Source organism: Heliangelus exortis, chromosome 6 (genome assembly GCF_036169615.1).
Source record: "Heliangelus exortis chromosome 6, bHelExo1.hap1, whole genome shotgun sequence".
In the NCBI taxonomy this organism is placed as follows: Eukaryota; Metazoa; Chordata; class Aves; order Apodiformes; family Trochilidae; genus Heliangelus; species Heliangelus exortis.
In genome coordinates, this window is record NC_092427.1 from 452,226 (window position 1) to 471,397 (window position 19,172).

General features: G+C 48.4%; 1 protein-coding gene across 2 annotated transcripts in view; it reads left to right on the top strand.

The window, feature by feature from the left end:
• The first annotated feature begins 6,346 nt into the window (after positions 1 to 6,346).
• ACVR1 (activin A receptor type 1) overlaps positions 6,347 to 19,172 on the top strand; it is a 49,531-nt gene continuing 36,705 nt past the window's right edge. The window contains exons 1-2 of one of the 2 annotated variants that reach the window (XM_071746313.1): positions 6,347 to 6,582; positions 8,743 to 8,853. Coding sequence is in view for 1 of the 2 variants with exons in the window: in XM_071746312.1 (XP_071602413.1) it covers positions 6,575 to 6,582 (8 nt within the window). In the remaining variant the exon portion in view is untranslated. The remainder of the gene's footprint in view (positions 6,583 to 8,742; positions 8,854 to 19,172) is intronic. The other variant, XM_071746312.1, reaches the window with a different exon arrangement.

Genomic DNA, 19,172 nt, shown 5'->3' on the forward strand with positions numbered 1-19,172 from the left:
GCTACTTAATCAGCTGTTGGAGAGGAAAATAAAAATGGTGCCTGGCTTTATGAGAACTGATTGATGAGGGCTATCTTAGTACAGACACTGCCACTCCCTTTATCCTTGACTTCAGAGGAGCTGTGAAGGACCTCTCCTTTGCTGCTCAGCTCTCCTGCCCTGTGCTGTGTTGTAAAAGGGTGGGGCCAGCCCTCACATCCAACACCTCCTCTCACTCCCACCTCTAGATTTCATGACTGTAGTCCACTTCTCACTCTTGTGTCTGCTCTTCAAACAGAAGAGCACGTGTCAAGAGCTGCTCTGAAATGCTCAGCATGTTTTTTCAGCACAGAGCCTGGCCACGACCTCCCAACAGAAGGATGAAGAAATATGCCACAGAGTGGGATTCTAGGGCAGGTGCAGGTGATGAGTCCTCTGAGGGGCTCCTCAGCTCATGGTGAAGTGGGAAGTGCTGAAGAATACGAGTGGGAAGAGAAGACTCCAGTGGCCAAGACAGCAGCTGGCACTCTGCTCCTGCAGAGTCAAAGGCTCCCTTGATTAGACCCCAGGACTTCACACACAGGAGGCAGATCTGGAAACTGACTCAAAAATATGGAGGTTGAATTTTTAATTTTTTTTTTTTTCCCCTGTATTGTCTCTCTGAGCTTCTAAGGCTTACACCTCAAAATCCAGGCTGTAACCTTACGGATCAGAAGTGTCACTTATTCTTCACAACACCCAAGTTCTCCATGGTGCCCAGGACCTGTGGCTTTGAGCCCACCCCAGACAATGTCTGGGAGCCACCAGCACCCCTTGGCTACTGTGAAGCAGCTGTGATGAGCAGCATGTGTGTGCCAGGGAGGAAAACCACCAGCACAGGCTGACCCAGACAGGAGCAGGAAGAGGAGACTCTTTGGTGATGTTTGATGTTGCTTTGGGATTTTCCAGAAGCCAGGAACATCTTTATCAGGCAACTGTGAGTCCGAGGCATCGCTTTCTGCTTGCCTGGGTGCTTTTGCCCAGCTGCCTGTGGTGCTGCACGGTGTGGGGAGGAGGAGGGGTGAGCCTGGTGGGCTCCTCCTCTCCCTCCTGGCACCTTGGGGTGTGCTGGTGGTGGTGGCACTCACTGACCACCCCCATGGGTCCCACGGCCACGCAGCCAGGGACAACCTCTGATTGCTGGGGCAGAGGAGGGTCTGGGGAGCCTGCAGCTGGGCTTGGCAACGCCACGTTAATGACAAGTGCTACGAGCCCTGGAACTTAAATATTTTGCTGCTATAAATGTTAGCAATGAGCGATCTCGTTACATTTAAATGCCAGATGACAGAAGCAGAGCCAAAAAAAGCACCCGTCCAGCCAAGTGGGGAGAGGGGGCGGCGGGGCGCGGGGCAGAGATTGCTCCCATCACAGGCTCAGTGCTGGAGCTCATGGGCTTGTCCAGCCTCTGCTCACACTCTGCCCTGGGGCTCTGCTCTGAGAGTTCTCATGGGCTTAAACTTGGCTCACACGGCCTCCCACCCAGCTGGGGAGCAATTTTTAATCATTTATTTTTCAATATAATGTCAATAAATTCCAGTTGGCTGCTCCTAAATAACAGCCTGAGTAGAAAGAAGTTGCACAGCCATGAGAAGGGAATCTTTGCAAGCAGGGGACTCAGACAATTCTTGGTGGGTGTTTTGGTAACAAACGAAATGCTGCATGTGATGGGTTTGGAAAGCAAAGAGGACTAATTATAAGTGTTATTTTAAAAAATGGAATGAAAATGAGTTGTGCTGCTAATGCTCGGGTGCGAGAACACGGTTGGCTTAATTTAATAACGCTGTGTAATTTGTGTAAAACTGAATTAGTAGCAATTATATGTTATTGTTAATTATTTAGAGTCGGCTTCTCCTCTCTGTGCCCATCCTGAATCACACCTGGCTGCCTGGTGCCACCGTGGGATTCACTGCATAAAGCACACGTGTGATGTAAGGACCCGAAGAAGGAGACACAAAGAAGGTGCTTGGGGTCAGGCCCTTCCCAGAGCAGCTGGAACAACACGCATGTCCTCCATCCCATCCTCACACTAATTAAGTCTCCTCAGAGGAATTAATGGGAGTTTTGCACGCAGGCACTGGAGCTGTCAGGACAGGCCTGGCCGGCTGTCTGCAGCGGCCCCAGCGCGGATCCTTTTGTGACTCACGCGCCTGACTCACCGACGCCTGATGAAATACATGCACTGGATCAAATTTATCACAGCTAAATATTAAAACAAGCTCTTTAATTTCAAACCCCATCGCTTCCCGGGGTTTTCTCAGCAGCTGTATTCAGAAGGATGCTGTGCTGCACGCCTGGGAAGGGGCAGTGATGTAACCGTCGCTACATTGCAGCTGAAAGACCTGCTCCTTTGCATGTGTATGTAAATATATTTAGAAATTTCCCCAAGGCAAAAGAAAATAATTCATGACAAGCAGCAGCTTGGAAGGTCATCTGGATTATTATTTCTGTACTGCAACTCACCTCCAACACATAAGCAAAGTCTTTATGTGCTGATTTTAATAACGCTAAAAGAGTTGAAAGCCTTAGCAATACTGCAGGTAATTACTGGGCAGGCTTCTCCTTGTGCAGCCTCATTTCATGTGCTGCAGCACCAACACATTTTGCTGTCTATTGCAGAAGGAATAACAGCACTGGTCTCTGGGGGTTTGCTGCTGATCAGGCCTCGTCGTTGGGGTCCATCCTGCCCCTGCCCCCGGGGAGCCTGGAGCCGGGCAGGTCCCTCCAGCCCTGCCAGCCCCTGTCCCACAGCTGGAGGGGAAGGTGCTCCCGGTCCTGCAGCACCTCTGCCAGGCTCTGCAGCACAAGAAAATCCCCACAAACTCTCTTGGAGTGCAGCATGTGCCAAGTCGGGGCCGTGCTCCTGGGGATGGCAAAGCTCCCATTCGACTGAAGAGACACAGGACCCAACAGGGGGATCATTTTACTAAATGAAGTGACTGGTCTGGGGTCCAGCAATTCCTTAGTCTTCCAAAAATGTCCTATGTGTAATCTTTAAGCTGTGTGAGCTGCTTCTGCACACGCTGAGCTTTGCAGAGTGGTCTTACTGGAAATTGCAGCTGCTCCAGAGAGGCAGAATTTATGCAGTACAAAGGGGTTTTGGGTTGCCATAGAAATAATTTCAAAACAGAGAAGTCTGATTTTGCTGTACTTGCTGTCTTCTTGGGAGAGTTTTCTGTGTGGAAGGATGACAGGGTAAGCCTGCTCCACAGCAAAACCTGTGTTCTGCTTGCAGTAATTTTCTGGGGCTCAGGTACTTCTAGAGAGCATAATATTTGCTTTAGCATTAATGGGTTTATTCCAGTGCTTGTGCATGGCAATTCACACACACACAGTACTCCTTTCACAGGGATGTGCCATTATTACACCTCGATTAATGCAAACATTATCAGGGAGCAGTTTACAAACTGCACACTGGCATGGAAGCAGTGCCCACAGGAGGTTCTGGGCCATTAGTTGGAAGACCCCAGATTCTCTCCTGCTGTTTCTGCAGGGCAGTGCTCTCAGCTCTGTGTGAACGTGGCCACCAAATCCCCAACCCCTTTTCTTTTGGGGACTGCAGTACTGAGCAGCCCGGTGTTTCACTGCCCTGGCAGTGCCACCACATCCTCCAGGACACAGAGGATGCCCTGTGCATCTCTACAAACCACCAGTCAGCAGCAGAACCAGCAGTCCCGACTCTGACACACCAGTGCCAGCCATTAAAGGCAGCAGCTTGTCACAATATTCATCTTCAGGTAAGGTTATTACAGATAAAATTCTACTTGCAGCTGGAATTTCCTGTCAAGACTTACAATAATGGTAGAAAAGACAATTGTAAAAAACCTGCACCTTTTGGAAAGCAACTTTGTGAGGATGCTCGTGATGATGAATAGGAAGTGGTATTCAAGAATAGTTGTGTTTAGAGATTATGCTGAGATGACTGACTTAACCTGGTTCTTCCCTCATCTTCGCTCCCAGGTAAGTGTCAGCTGCATGTGAGCTGTACCTGACCCAGTGGGCAGGAGCTGTCGAGTCCTCAATCCAGTTTCTAGTGCTGGTTTTGAACGAGCACCTAGCAACAGTGGGCTCTGAGCAAGCCCTGTGTGTTACAGGGAAAATGACAGTTTCCAAAGCTCACGTTGCGCTACCAAAAGTAAAGTAGAAACTTTTAGGCAAAGCATTCCTGACACCTGCAGTTTCTCATGTCACTTGGGAATCCTGCAACCTCTCATTCGCTAGAGATGGCTTGTAACCCAACAGTGTCACACTTTGTAGCAAGCTCTATTAACCACATGGGCTACTCTTTTCAAAGGTGCTTCAGGCTGCAAATAAGCAGATAGATTTTTCAGAAGGCTGTCAGCACCACCTGTGGAGCCCCAAGGGAAGCTGGGCATTTCTAGAAATTCAGCTGTTTACTTTGGTTCTGTAAAATCATATTTAGGTACCCAGCCTTTAGTCCTCTCTTTTGGAAAATGGTCCTCGTTAGAGCTGTGTTTTCTCCTGAGGAACACCTCCACCAGAGCTCCTTGAATGTCACACAGCTCTTTGGCAGCACACGCAGAAAATCACTGGCCTTGTGCTGGTGAGCCAGATGTAAACCTATCTGTGTTTTTAAGGGAATTATTATTCTTTTCTCTGTTTAAAACGTTCCTATTACTCATAATGAGTCAAATCCTGGCCCCGTTTGAAGAGCTGCTCGCAAAGGGGCTGTAGGCACAAAGAGCTTCTGAGGCAGCACTTCCCAACCCCGCTGTGCACCTGCCTTTTCCCAAGGGAACCAGCCAGCTCCTGCCTCCCACCCCGGGATCGCTGCCCGTGCTGTGCCACACTGACTCACACCACGGATCCTGCTCTCCTCTTGTCACTCCTCTTAGTCCCTCGCCTCCTGTCTCACAGATGCTCATGTCACCGCTTGGAATGTTGGTAAAAAGAGCAAAAATACATCTTCCGTCACGCAGGAGAAACGGCACAGGGTGCAGCACTGCCCTGGAGTCTTTCCCTGCTGCCTCCCCGGCTGCGGGCAGTGGTTCAGCCACCCCTGGCATCTCCGTACTGCCACCAGAACACAGTTTGCCCCTGTCCTGCTCAGCCACAGCCACAGGACAGGGCTCAGCAGGGGTGACAGTGTACCCAGCGTGGCGATGGCAGCCCCACAGGGACGTGTAGCAGCTAATGAAGTCCCAGCTCTTTGGGAATGAAGTTAATGTTTCAGGCAGAGTTCGACAAACAAGAACTGACAGGGTGATTTCCCACAGCCTGAGCTCCTGGTGTCAGGAGGCTCTGGAGCAGTCACCATCCCATCACTGTCCTGAGGAGCACCCCGGGGGGAGCCCTGTGTGGGGACTGAGGTCAGGAAGGGAAGGGAAAGTCGGAATTATTTGGGAATTTCTGGTGTAGTTGTTCTGCTCAGAATCATTCAGGCTTGGTTAAAGTGTAGGTTCTTATGTCCTTAATTCATCACACGATAATTGAAGTGCTCCTTTGATAGTAAATAGATGCAGCTCTTCTGGAAATCAGCTTCATTACCCCCCTTGGAAAGAACCTTGTTCCTTTTCGGGAACTGCAGTGACATTTACTCACTGCAGCTGGCACGGTGACCGCGGTTCGACCCAAAACAATCCAAAGGAGGGTGTCTATAACGTGGCAGCCTTAACATACCCTGAAGTGGTGCAAAAGTTGCCCACAGCCCAATTCTTGTGTTTTTCTCTCCCTGCAGGTCCCGTGTCCCCTGCAGAGCTCCCAGGGCTGTGTGTGCTGCCGGTCCCGCCCGCCCCGCTGTCCTGCGGGGTGGTACCAGCTGTGGAGCTGGGGCCGGGCCAGCCCAGCTGGGGGTGACCCCTGCCTGAGGGGACCCTTGGGTGCTCCTGCTGGGGGGTGATGGCTGTGGGACTGCCCGGGTACGGCTGAGCTCTGGGGGGAGGTTCCACTATGGCCCTGAACTGGTCACATAATGGGGTTGGCCAAGGGGGTCTGAGGGCGGGACCCCCAGATCGGGACCCCCAGATCGGGACCTTCAGCAGAGCAGGAACATCACGGCGAGACCTGACAGACCCAGATCGACACCCTCGGGCTGAGACCCCCCACGTCGGGTGGCCCATACCCGCACCCCGTACCGGGTCTCGTACATCGGCACCCCGGATCGGGTCCCTCCCTCCGGTACCCCGTACCGGGTCCCTCATTCCGGTACCCCCGTACCGGGTCCCTCCCTCCGGTACCCCCGGATCGGGTCCCTCCCCCCCCGCGGGTCCCTCAGTTCCCGCCCTCGCGGCGCGGACGTGCGTGGGCAGTGCCTCTGTCGGCCGCCAGGGGGCGCTGCTCCGCGGAGCGGTGCGGTGCGGGCGGAAGTGACGCGTGTGCCGGGAGTGCCGGCTGCCGGCGGCCATTGTCGGGGCGGGCTCTGCCGCTGCCGCCGCCGCCGCCGCCCCCGCCGCCCCGCCCGCCGCCGTCCCCTTTGTCACCGCTCCGGGCATGCCGCCGGGACGCGGGCAGGGCGACCGCCGGGCCTAGAGCGCGGCGGCTGAGCCGCCCCCGCCGCCCATGGCCATCCCGGCGCGGCCCTAGCGCCACCGCCGCCGCCATGAGGAGGTGAGTGCCGCGGGGCTGGGGCCGCGGCGGGCGGGCACAGGGGCCCTGCCTGACCGGCACTGCCTCACCGGCCCTCCCGGCACAGCGGCTGCCCCCGCCGCGGGCCCTGCCCGGGGGACGGAGGGAGGGAGGGAGAGGGGGCGGCGGAGAGAGCGCCGTGGAGCCCAGGAGGGAGAATTCGGGTGGGCTGCGGGCGGGCAGAGGGTCGGTGGGGGAGCGGCTGTCCCGGCGGAGCAGGACCGCGTCCCGCCCCGAGCTCCGGAGCCCTGTCCGGCTGCAGGGAGAAGCACGGAGGGTTCGGGTGCCCCTGCAGAGGCGCTGCCCGGGGAGGGGGCAGCCGTCTGGGTCTCTTCTGTCCTTAGCGGCGTTGAAGCCTCCCGCCCGGGAGCCGCGGAGCTGTGCTGCCTCAGAACGAGCCCGGTAAGAGCGGCCGTGCCGTGCCGGCCTCCTGCTGAAGGTCTCTGCTCGGGCAGGGAAAAGGAAAGCTCCAGGCCAGAGTCCCTGTCCGGCAGATGAACCGCAGGCTCCCCCTGCCCGGGGTGGCGGGGGCTGGACCGGGGCTGTGTGTTCACAGCCAGAGGCTTCGGATTTCGGGAGGAAACAGCGGGGTGTCAGGGCTGTTTGCTGGACCCCTGTCCGGGCTGTTCTGGTGGCAGAAGGTCGCTAGAAGCTGGCAGTCACTTCAGCCTGCTCGGAGCTGCCTGGTAACCTCCAGGCTGAGAAAACCACATGCTGGGCTGTGAAATCTGGGGCATGAGTGTAAGCAGGGGAAGCTGCCTAGGCAGCCTTTCCAGCTCGGGTTGTCTACAAAAAAGCTTTAAAGTAACTTGTTTGCAGCAGTATTTTAACAGTAAACTGTGAGCGAACCACTTTTTTTTCCTCAAAATTGACAGAGAAACTGATCTTCAGAAGGCTTTGAAAGCAAGGGTTTATGAAGGTGTGCTGGAGGGGTTAATTCCTGAGAACAGGGTTGTTGCTGATGGCATCTTGAGGTGGAAACTTTGGGGTTTTGGGCTGAGCTGGCACTTCTGTGTAAAAGCACTTGTCTAGAAATGATGCACTGAGCTTTCAAAAGAGAACAGGTTCTTTTCCCAGATCTCACGTGTTTTTGTGTACATGTTGAAGCTCATCTGTTGTGGATTTCAGCCTTTCATTTAAGAAAACTCCTGTGGTAGTACAGTTTGCTGTGGGCAATGGCATGTCTATTTTTAAATCTCCAGTTTTCTTTTGTTTCCTGTAATAGGATCTTTACCGTGATCCTTATGCTTCATCTCAAGAAGCAGTAGTGACCTGGAATGCAGCAGAGGCTTTGTAAATGCTCTCCAAGTCGTGTCCTTGAAGGTCTAGTGCTGTTTGAAGAGCACTGGACTGCCTTGAAATTGAAAAGCTGCCATCTGGGATGTGGAAAGCTCTCAAGTGCATGCCTGGTCTCTTTGATGGCCGAGGCTGTTTTGGAGGAGGTGCTACGGATCTATTTTAGGGGAACAAAAAGTTCCTGTGTGCACTGTGCTCTCCCCCGGAGGTGTTAAGTGTGTGATGTTCTGAGAGGTTTGCTCTCCATCCCGGGGTTTTGTTTGCTGGGATAAGGGCTGCATTCCGGGGATAAGGGTGCTGCTCCTCGCCCCGTGGCACATGGTTTGGGAGTAGTTACTGATTGTAAATCTGTTTATCTGTCTGTAATGGCAGGTGTGTTTCGTTTTGGATGATTCTGTCTCCAGTTCAAACTTTAGGGACAGTTGCTGTGACCTAAGTCAGCTCTCAAGTGTTTTGGTTTGTAAACAATCAGCTTTTAAAGGCCTTTTTTACAGGGTTGGGTCAAACTATAGAGGCGAGGCTGTTGTTTAAATGAAACAACCTGGGGGAAGAAAACTGTTGCACATTTTTAGTTTGGTCTTATAACACCTTTTAAAACAGCAAGCTGAGAAAAGGAAATGGGACTGATCTGGGGCTACTGATGTTCCCTGGGACAGACAGCAGTGTTTGTTTGTTTCAGTCTCACTGCACAGCCACTGCTAACGCCTTTTCTCATGACTTATTTTTATATCTACATTAGGAAACTGCTGATATTTCTGTTGTGTAGCTGTTGAGGTTGCTACTTTTTGTTTATACTCTGCCTAGGGAATACTGTGTGCTGGTTAGTTACAAACTATTTGCATTCAGGTCTTGAATGGTGGGTGCAGAGGTTCAGCCTCCCCATCCCTGAACTCCACTCACAAAGCACCTTTGGCTCTGTTATCTTCTTGGAGCTTGCAGTTTAACAGCCTGGGAGAGGTGAGAATTTTTGCTGTGCCTTACTAGCTCTGTAGTTGATGTTCTGATGATTGTTTACACATTCTACATTAACACACATTAAACTGGTAGCATTTTTTCTCCTGAGGTGACCTGCTAAAGCTTGCCTCTTACACCACTTAGAAAGATCCTTCTGCAGGAAAAATGTGGATGTGTTGAGGAGCTGAGGTTAAAGGGGAGGCCTAAATATAACCATTTCCTGCAAAACTTATCTATACTTGGGACTAGCTCTCCAAATGCAGTTTTATGTCTTCCCAAGCCTACAGAGAGCCTTTCTTTTCCTGTTTTTACTGGTAATGTAGTTACTCACAGCTTGGCTGTGGTTGGGCAGTGCCAGTGCTGGTGTAAGGGAGCACACAGGAGTTGGTGGCTGGGGCTGGGGAGATGGGAGGCCATGAGGACAGGGTTTTGCTTGCTGGTCTTTAGTCTGCCCAGCAGTGAAGCAATGGAGCTGTGTGTCATCTTGCCAAAGCTGCCAGGCACAGCAAAAGCAGAGGCATCAAGTAGCTTATTTGGGAGGGATGCAAATGAGTCTGGGAAAGGGATAAAAATTGCGTGGAGAAAGCCCATCTCCTTCCACCCCTGCTCCCTCCTTGCTTTGCTCTTTCAGGAGCTGCCTGCTCTTGGGAGAGAGAAAGCAGAGGGCTGTTCAGCAGTGATGAAGCTCTTGGGGTAGGAAGAGAACACAGGCGGGGGAAAGAACACCAGTGGGGTGCTGTGGGTTGTGTTTGTGGTTTTTGTTGGGTTTTTTGGCCAGCTGGTACTCTGAAGTCATGCTTAAATTTAATAAAGCTTGATGCTAAAATAGGATCTAGGGACAGCCGTTGTAAAGTCATTAGGCATCCTTTTAGCCCCCTTGTCCCTGCCAGGAAAAAAAAAAAAAAAAAAACCAACAAGAAAAGCTGCTTGCATTCACTTGCATTCCCAGGATGGGCATCTCAATATCTGCTTTTGTATCTTTCATCTAATGGGTATGATGGGCAAAAAAGCTGAGCCCTCTCACCTGAGCAGCTGTCTAGAGCTCCAGAAGGCTACAAGTAGTGGTACTGAATGCAGTGGATTTCCAGGTGATAACTTCCCTCTGTCAGCCTCTTAGTGTATGAGAACTGATGGAGATCCCTTGGCTGGGTTGCAGGTTGGCCTTGCTGAGGGGGCACATGGGGGACAGCTTGTTTGCTTTCAGACCTGGGGGTAGTCAAGACAGTTTAAGAGCATGTTAGTTACAAAGGTATCCAACACTGTCTGAAAAGGCACCTTTTAAGTCCTGCCGTAGACAAGTTCAGCAACTACACATTAAGGACCTGAGTAATTTACAGCTTTTACATATCTGTGTTTATGTACCTGTAAAATAAGGAATGACAGTATTTCTTAGCAGTATTGGAAAGCACTTGCATTTTTACAAAGTGTTTTGGGATCATGAATTTAGAAAATGCTGCTGGCTATGAAATGCATGGAATTCCATGGAAATGCTTTCAAGAAATTATTTTTTCCCTTCACTACACAGCCAAAACACAGTTTTAGACTAATGCTTTCAAAAGCATAAAAATGTAGACAAATAGCATTAAGTAGCTGTAATGAAGCTGTTTTCTTTGTAGTGTTGGACCATGAGTACACACGTGACTGTTTCAGCTGATAAGTAATCCTTTTGCAATTGCATGGATTGCAGCTCAATGTTCACAGGTTCCTATTTCAAAGTGATTTGCATTTGTAACTTTTACTGGTGATCCGTACATGCTCCTGAAATTTTACTCTCATAACAACATCTACAGTGATCTAGCAATGATTATGAAGTATCACAGAGAGTGGCCTCTGACATTAATCCTGTGGGATGCTGGCCATTTCCTAGAAGGAACATCAAGAGTGTGCTGATACTCCCAGTGAAATAAGTGCCTCGTTACTTTCTCTCACGTAAAAAAGTAATAATGTGTTTTAGTTGTGTGGTGGTGTTCTTTGCTAGCACTTAGGATGCTGACTTTTCCCTGGAAGGCCAGAGCTGACCTTATGATTCATCTGCTGGTGAATAGTCAACATCAAGTGCTGCATCACAGTCTTTGCTGTCTTTAAATAGGGTTCCTTTGATCTGCTCTTTTATTCCATGCTGCATTCACCCCGGTTGCTGAACCGGTCCTGGCCCTGGCTGTGGCCCTGTGGCACAGTGGGGATGCTGGGCCAGCCAGGCTGCTTGCTGGGCCCCAGGGCCTCTTGCATGGAGGATTCTGACCAGTTCAGGTTAGAACATGTTTTGTGTTCACATTAGTGTGCTACCAGCTTCTGAACACCTCTAAAGCCCCCTCATCTCAGCGATGGTGCTTTGCTTTGTTTAAGTAGGAAGGCAGCTTGAGTCTTGAGTTACAGAATGGTTGCTATGGGACATTCATGATTGTGGTTTTTTGGGTTTTTGTTGTTTTTTTTTTTTTTTTTTTAAAGAAAGAAATTAGCTATGTTCTGAGGTCTGTGGGTGGACCATTAATTGCAGGGATCCAGATGCAGTTTTGAGCTTGGGAATTTGCCTCCGACTGGGAAGCATGGGATCAGGGGGCAGAGGAGAGTGGAAGAATGACCTTTGCATGCTGTGTCCTAAGCATCAGCTCCTAACCTCTTCTGGAGTCAGCAGGTTGTTGTTGAGTTAGGTGTACACTTTGTTGTTCTTCTGTTTACCTGAAAAGGCAGCCAAATGGTTACTCATCCCCACAAGTAATTTTTGTCAGTGCACCTCCCCCTTGTGAAATGCTCCTGGCAGCCTCAAACCATGCTACTGCTAGCTGCCTGTAGTGCTTCTGAAAAGATGTGTATGGAAGTGTCTGAAGCTCGTTGTAAATTATCTCAATTGCGTTTTAGGAAAAGGAAGACTGTGGCTTGGTCATGAGAAGCTTATTAAAAGGGAAGACCTCCAGTTTGGTGGTTGTCCAGGGCAGACTTTGGACTCTCCATTTGCCCTGTCAGAAATGAACAAAGATGGAGGCAGGAGGTGATGGGAGGGAGCACCAGCAGTTTATTTAGGCCTTTTTACAGAAGAGATGATGACGCTGCAGCTGTTAATTTTCTGTCCTCTAAGTACCTGGAAGATTCCTTCTCAGCATGCTGAGAGGCTGCTGATTGATTCCTCATTGACTGGAAACTGGTAGGAGGACTTCTTCCTCCTCTTGCAGAGCAGTTGTAACTGGTTGTGTTCACTGGAGGTCAGGCATTTCTTGTTCTGACTGCAAGCCTTACCTCTCTGCTAATAAGCTGCAGAAGAGGCCAACAAACACCTCTTGTAATTGCAGGTCTGCCGTTTGTCTGGCAAGTATCCTGTAACAGTAGGAGCAGGTTGGCAGCTTTTCCACAGCCGCCCTTGGCTGGGCGGGTAGCTGGGGGGTTAGAAGTGGCTTCCTTTTGAAGTCCTGCAAGCTGCTGCTCTCTGCGCTGGTGTTGCCTCAGCAGGCCCCCAGCCTGATGGCCCCGGGTTCCTGGCTCAGCACTCGCTGCTGAGGCTGCACAACCCTTTGCCCTGGCTGCTGGTGCCAGGGAGGCAAATGGTCCTGCCTGGCCCTCTCCGTGTGCTGTTCTGTCCCCTGCTCTGGCATCTCCGTGGCCGTGTGGTGAACTGGAGAGGACATTAATTTGGTTAAAACTTCGTCTGTCTCTGCCAGATTAGTTGTAACCTGGATTCATTCCTGTTTGGGTTTTTCTTGCATGCAGGTGCTAAGGAGGGGTCTCGGGGTACGGGTGGCTGGGCAGACATGGAAGAAGGACCCTGTGTGCTGCTTTACTCAGTGGCTGGGCAGACGTGGAGGGAGGACTCTGCTTTACTCAGTGGCTGGGCAGACATGGAGGGAGGACTCTGCTTTACTCAGTGCTGTGTGGGTGCTGTTTGCTGGCTGAGCCCCAGGCTCTGTGCAGTGCCTTGCCCTGCCTTGTTGGTGCCAGAGTGGACCTGCTGTAGTGCCCTCCTCCCGAAGGCTTCTCTGCTGCCTGCTTGCTCCTGGTCCGGGTTGTCACACTGGGTTACTCTCCAACGCACCTTTTCTGGAGTTCTGAGCTCCACATCTTTTGTTTTACAGCTCTGAGCCTGCCTGCCCTTCCTCCTGCCTGGGACTGTCACCAGCAGGGTGGGCAGCCGGTCCTGGGGGAGATGCTGGCACGGTGGCACTCTGCCTGTGTTACTCATCCCCTTAGGGGTGGAGAGTTCCCTGCCGTGTCATTTAGTATTGAGTTGGAGGTAGAAGAGATGAGATCAAAATCTCCCTAGGAACAAATGTAAAATTAAACAAAATGTTTGTATTAGTCAGCCTGAAACAGACTGTGCTATTTAGGGCTCTCTGCTGCAGTAAAGTTGTCTCTTGTGTTTGTGTGGGTGGACTGCAACAATTAAGTCATTTTAAGCCTGTATCTTAAAAGAGAAAATAAAATTAAAAGATAATGGCTTGGTTTAAGAGAATAAATTAATTGTATCGTGTTATGTTACAGCAAGAGATGGTACCTTGCAGATTGCTTATTCTTAAAAAATTATGTCCATGTTGCACCTTGAAACTCTCCTTGCCTTTATAGTATTTTTTTTTTTCATTAAATTCCACTCTTTAGTGATGCTCAAGTGTAACTGCCTGTAGAAGCTGCAGTTCTGTGTAGCAGCCTGCTGAAACATCAACTTTGATTGCATGGGCTGAGCAAATCCCGGGCTGTAGGATGATTTGGCAACGGATTTTATGTGTCAGTCAGTTTTGTAGTATTATAATGTGTCACTCCTTATTTTCTATTGTCAGAATGACAAGATATGTGGCTTGTAGTGCACCAGTCTGACTATAAAATTGGCTCATCTGTATCTTAGGAGTGGAAGTAAAGTGAATTGTGCGCTTCAAAAAAATTGTTTTCATTTTGACTTCTAAATACTGGCTCGAGTTAAATGATTATAAAAAAGCATTTTAGATTTACTCTTATCTCATGAAAAAAGTGCTGATGCTCATGAATTAAAACAACAGGGTGTGTGGTTTTGGTGATTGGGAATACAATAGAGAAAAAGTAAGTATTTGGAAAACTTAGCTGAAATTGTTTTCTGGACATTCATTCTGACGGAGCACTGATCTAAGTAACTTTTATTCCATTTGACTCCGGTATTTTTTTGACTGAGCTGTGAAACTGTGTATCCTGAGTCTAAATGAAATGATAATGATAAAAAGGTGCTTGCACGACAGTTTTCCCTTTGTCTGCTTTTCATCTGGAGGTGCAAATGTGCTGTGGAACCATCTCTGCACCGAAGAGGCAGCATAGGGTCTGCCTTTGATGTAGCTCCTCTCTCTGGGACAGATCCCTTTGCTGCAGTTCAGAAGCAAAGGGCTCCTAATCCTTTCTGTCCAGACCAACCAAACACAGGGCTGTGTAGGAGCAGATGCACGGCTTTGCTTTGTGGTTATGATGAAGGTTAAATTATTTGAGTACTGGCTATTCTCCAACATCTTTGCATAATTTGAACCCTTCTCTGTCCAGAAAGAAACATGCAAGTTATTTCAAGTTGCTGAGATAGAAGAAAAAGCTCCACCTGAGAGGCTGTGAAGAAACCTGGGCTATGTTTCCCCTGCCTGCAAATTCCCACGTCGTGCACGTGCAGCACCAGTATGGGCACAGCTTGGAGAGGGGCTGGTGGCCTCCTCTTTCAGATGTCTCATAACTTGGTATTTCCCTCATGTCTGTTCTCATGGGTTCTGCCCCTTGGCTTTTGTTGTTGGGACTCTGCACTTCTTGAACAACTCCTTGGCTTTGCATTTTATGATCTCTCTTAACCTCACATTAGTTGATTGTCAATTAGCCCTTTACAAATGTGCCAGAAATGCCACGTAGACACTTTTGTGTGTGTTTGTGGACCTGGAGTGTTTGCATCAGCCTTTAGTAGAGAATAATCTAAATGAGTAGCATGTTCCAACTTGCCTAAAGAATAGGGTGGTTTTTTTCTGTCTTTGTGTAGGCACTTTATACATTTGGAAGACTCATGTCCATACCTCTGAAGCAAACTTGTGCATAATTGTTCAGCAAAAAATCTGAAGCTGTTTAAACCCTTCCCTCCATACATGTTCATCATGATACAGATAACATCTTGAACGAGTGCATTGATATGTCTGTTTCTAAATTATGGAAATAAAACCTAAGCACTATTAAAAATAATATTTGTAAGAAATACAGCATTTCTATGCCTTGTGAAAAAAATGTGTTGGTTGTTTTTTTTTTTAGCGAGTGGAAAAGTCTTTGATTTCACCTTGTTAGCTGGGATTTGATCTTGAATGTTGGTTAGACATTCAAATAAAATAATTATTGGACTTTACTGTGCAGCAGTGTCCAGGATTTAGAGGGAACTTTATCTTGTTTGTCCACTAACGAGGCCAAAATAACATGCAGTTATGAGCCAGAAAAACAATCTCACTTTTAGAAGCTGTCAGTTTTCTCCTGCAGTTTCTGGAGACTCTGAGAAATGAGTTTCTGATACCATAATGGAGGTTTGTTTTTGTTTTTTTCTGTCCTTAACAAAGGGTCTGCTAGGAGTAAAACTTGCTTTATTCCCAGTCGGGATTTGTGAAACTTTCACGTGTAGACCACTTATAATTATGTTGGTTTAGTTCCTCATGTGGATGCTTTTTATTCTAAAAGATGCTCTACTGCATGCAAACAAGAATATTGAAAGCCCTGAAATGTTAGCATCTGAATAGTTTTGGCTTGGCTTTAAAATAAATATCTGCTGGATGTAGAGCTCTGGGGAGTGGACTAAAGCAAGTGGAAAAGGTGAAGTAATTTGAAGTTGTTAAAAGAGCCACAGCACATCAATACAGTGGCAGATGGAGACAAAAGAAAGGGACTCTGAGAGCTTGTTTGTATTTTGAGGCTGTTCAAAGGGAAGTAGATGCAATTCAGAGGTTACAGTTCCTCTGCACAGAGTCCACTTGTCACCTTTCTTATTCTGCAGCATCAGTCCCTGTATGGCCTGAGGGAGCTTCCTGTGAGGCCCTGCTGCAAGGAATAGTGAGAAACTCTCCTGGCAGTTCCCTGGTACAGGGAAAACTTTATCTGGCAGCTTTTGAAAGGCTGTGGTGTTCATCTCCTGGTGCTTGATGGCTCTCGTGAGACCTGGATGAAGAAACCACCAGGTTGAGTTTTTTCTGGCTGTGATGAGAAGCAAGGGCTCTTCTTTGGGCAGGTGTGTGGCACAAGATGACTGAAAGGAAAACGAATTGGCAAACCCCACTTTTTTTCTGGAGAGGAAGAGAGTCCAACTCAACTTTCAGCTGCCTCCTCGTAGGAGTGCTGGAGTCTGATAGCTCAGGGTGAGTGGAGAAGGCCCTTTTTTCCTGGGTGCTTCCTAGCTGAAAGCAGCTCGTGGTCCTTTCTTCCCTAATGAGAACTCTGTGCTCCTTTTGCTCCAGAAGGTTTGTGCTGGCCAGGACCCTCTGCAGGCTGGACTTAGGGGTTCCTCAAAGGAGCAGGGCTCAGTGAGCATCTGCTGAACTTGTGCACGGAAGAGGTTTCTTTCTAAAATGCTCAGCAATGTGAACACAATGGAAAATCCAACAAAACTGCAAACAGAGGTGAACAGCCAGCTGTAAAACCAAGTCTGATGGCTTGGTGTGCTGTGGGAGTGAAAGTGTACTCTTGTCCCTCAAAGCTGTGAAATTTCCTTCTGAAAGCTTGAAGGCTTTTTTGATGTGATCATTGTTTGGTCTGTTTGGATGTGAAGGGAGGGCTTGTTCTGGAAGTGAGCAGCACGTGGCAGAGGTCTGTGCATAAATGTGTAGTGTACAGAAAATGTGCCTGCTTCTCCTGAGCTCCTTCCTGCACAAGGTGCTTTGGGAACGGCTCTTCCAGTTTCTCTGGAGCTCATCTTTTGGAGCTGTACCCCTCCTGTAACAAGTGCAGAAATAATGGTTCACTGTTTAGCTTGATGTTTTAGTTCTGTGTTGTTCAATCTGTGCTGTGCTCTGCACAGAGAGGTGGCAGTGCCTTGGGGTGCCTCCTGTGCACCCTGTCAGCACTGCTCAGCAGCCCAGGAGGATGGAGAATGTCCCAGATTCCATTGGTAAGGGCATATTAATTTAAAAATGAATGTTGGACAAGCCAAAACCATGATGTAACTAACACTTGCAATTAATGCATCACAATTGTATGAAAAATATGTCTGTTAAAGGTGTTGTTTGACAATCTGATGCAGTTTAGCTTCTACCCAAATGGTTCTTAGGGTTATGGTCTATGCAGTCATCCTTGGTTCTAACAACGGGGAAAAAAAATATGTTTAACGTTATTTTGGTTTTGGATAATAATTATTGGTCAAGAAGGCTACAGGAGCCACTGTGTCAAGAAGCAAGCCAACACCAAAGGGAAGAACTCAGGTTTGTGTGGCTGACCATGAGTTACAGCTTAGTGTTACAGCTTTCTGACAGAGTAAGAAGAAAGCTCAGCAGATTTTCTGAGATGGTATATGATCAGTTTCTGAGACACTGAGGAGATATTTAAGTATCTAAATGTTACACAGAGATTCTGTTGATTCTCGGTGTGGAAGGGTCACTTTTCTTACAAAAACCCCTGCAAAAGCGTCAGGTTTGTTACAAGTAATTTAAAATGTTTAACTAAATGAACATAGTATAGGCTTTACATGTAAAACATGCAAAGAATTAGCCTTTGGTTTTACTCTGAGTTGTTTTAAAAACTGAAAACCCCAAACTTAGACCTCTGTGAAAGCATCTAAGGCAACGATGAGAATTTTAGTCCCAGAGCTGACCTGCCCCTGAAGCAATAGGGAGGTTGAGGTCCTGAAGAAATAGACTTCACCTTTGCTGTTGTATGCTTAAAGTATGAAAGTTAAAATTAACCTAAATGGTTGAACTGCTTTGAGTTTAATTTAATTTGTATTTTTGTTTGCTTGTTTTTCATAAAAGAACACTGTAAATGCTAAATAAAGTTTATTAAATGCTTGTTCCATCCGTGTAATGAAGATAATTTAAAGGTGATTAAATACGCCCTCCCAACCTAGGACATTCCTAAAAAGTTCCTCAACCCTTTCCTTGGGGATGCTGCAGAGGCTGATGGGTGTTCCCTGCCAAGGGGCTGGGGGTGCAGGCAGCTGAGCCCCCACGGCAGGCGAGGGTGACAGGCTGGGCACGGGTGGGTCAGAATTCCAGAAAAGTGTGTTGCCATCTGATCCTGGAACTAAGAACTGTCTGCACCACCCCCAGGTCCCCAGACAGCAAGAGCAGCCCTGCAGCCACCCTGTCCTTGGCCTGATGAAGGGACTCCAAGAGCAAAATGTTTTGATGATATTTCTTCCCGCAGTCAATCTGTTGTGAGCCTCTTTGCCCGTGAAAGGTAAACTTTTAAAACATCAATCAAAATAAATGTATCAAATTTTGCCACAACAGAAAGTGAACTGTAAAACCCAGGGCCCTGGGGGTTCCTGGTGTTAAAGCTGTGGAGCTGCTGGCTCAGGTCAGAAGTGACTGGGACTGCCCCTCATGTCAGCTGCTTTCCCTGTCCCCTCCTTCCTGTGCTTCCCTCACAGCGTGCCTCCCTGTCCCCTCTCCCCTCTCCCCTGTCCCCTCTCCCTCCTCATGCTGTTTGCATCTCTGCCCGAGTTCTTGGTTGGGGTAAGCACAGCTCTGCAGTGGTGGCATTTGGGGGCTGCCCTCACCTTGCTGCAGGCCAGCACAGCATGCTCAGTGACAGTCAAAAGTCACCATCTTTTCTCCCATCCCTCTTACTCTTGACAAGATGGCTTTTTTCCCTAAGAAATTGTCTTTAAAGTCCATATATAGTTAAGTTTTAGCAGCATTTTAATTTCTATTGGACAATAAGTAACCATCCTGTAGAAAAGAACCAAAAAAAAAGAGCAAAATCAGATGTGAAGTTGTCTGTTTGATTGTGGCTCAACTGGCTAATTTAAATCAGCTTGGAAGTATTTAGGTGCCTACCAAAACCTGAAATGAATATTCCACCTGTGCAAATATAAAATGCTGTTTTGAAAATTTTAGAAAACCAGATAAAATTCTAAATGGTGCGGGGGGGGGGGGGGGGTTTGGTGTTTGTTTTTTTTTTTTGTTTTTTTTTTTTTTTAACCTGGTATTTTGCTTAGTTTTTCTATGAATCACAATTACTCAGTAGGGTTTATTTTGCATTTCTGTAGCAATTTTTTTCCTGGTAGTCATCCAAAGAAACTTCCATCCCCTGCATCCATACTGGGTGCAGAATTCCCTGTTGAAGTAAAGTGGCTGCATCAAAAAGAGGAGTGAGGCTGATCTTGGGGGTGTTGGATGTTCTTTCTGTGGATTTTTCTGTGTGAGCTAAGGAAGGCT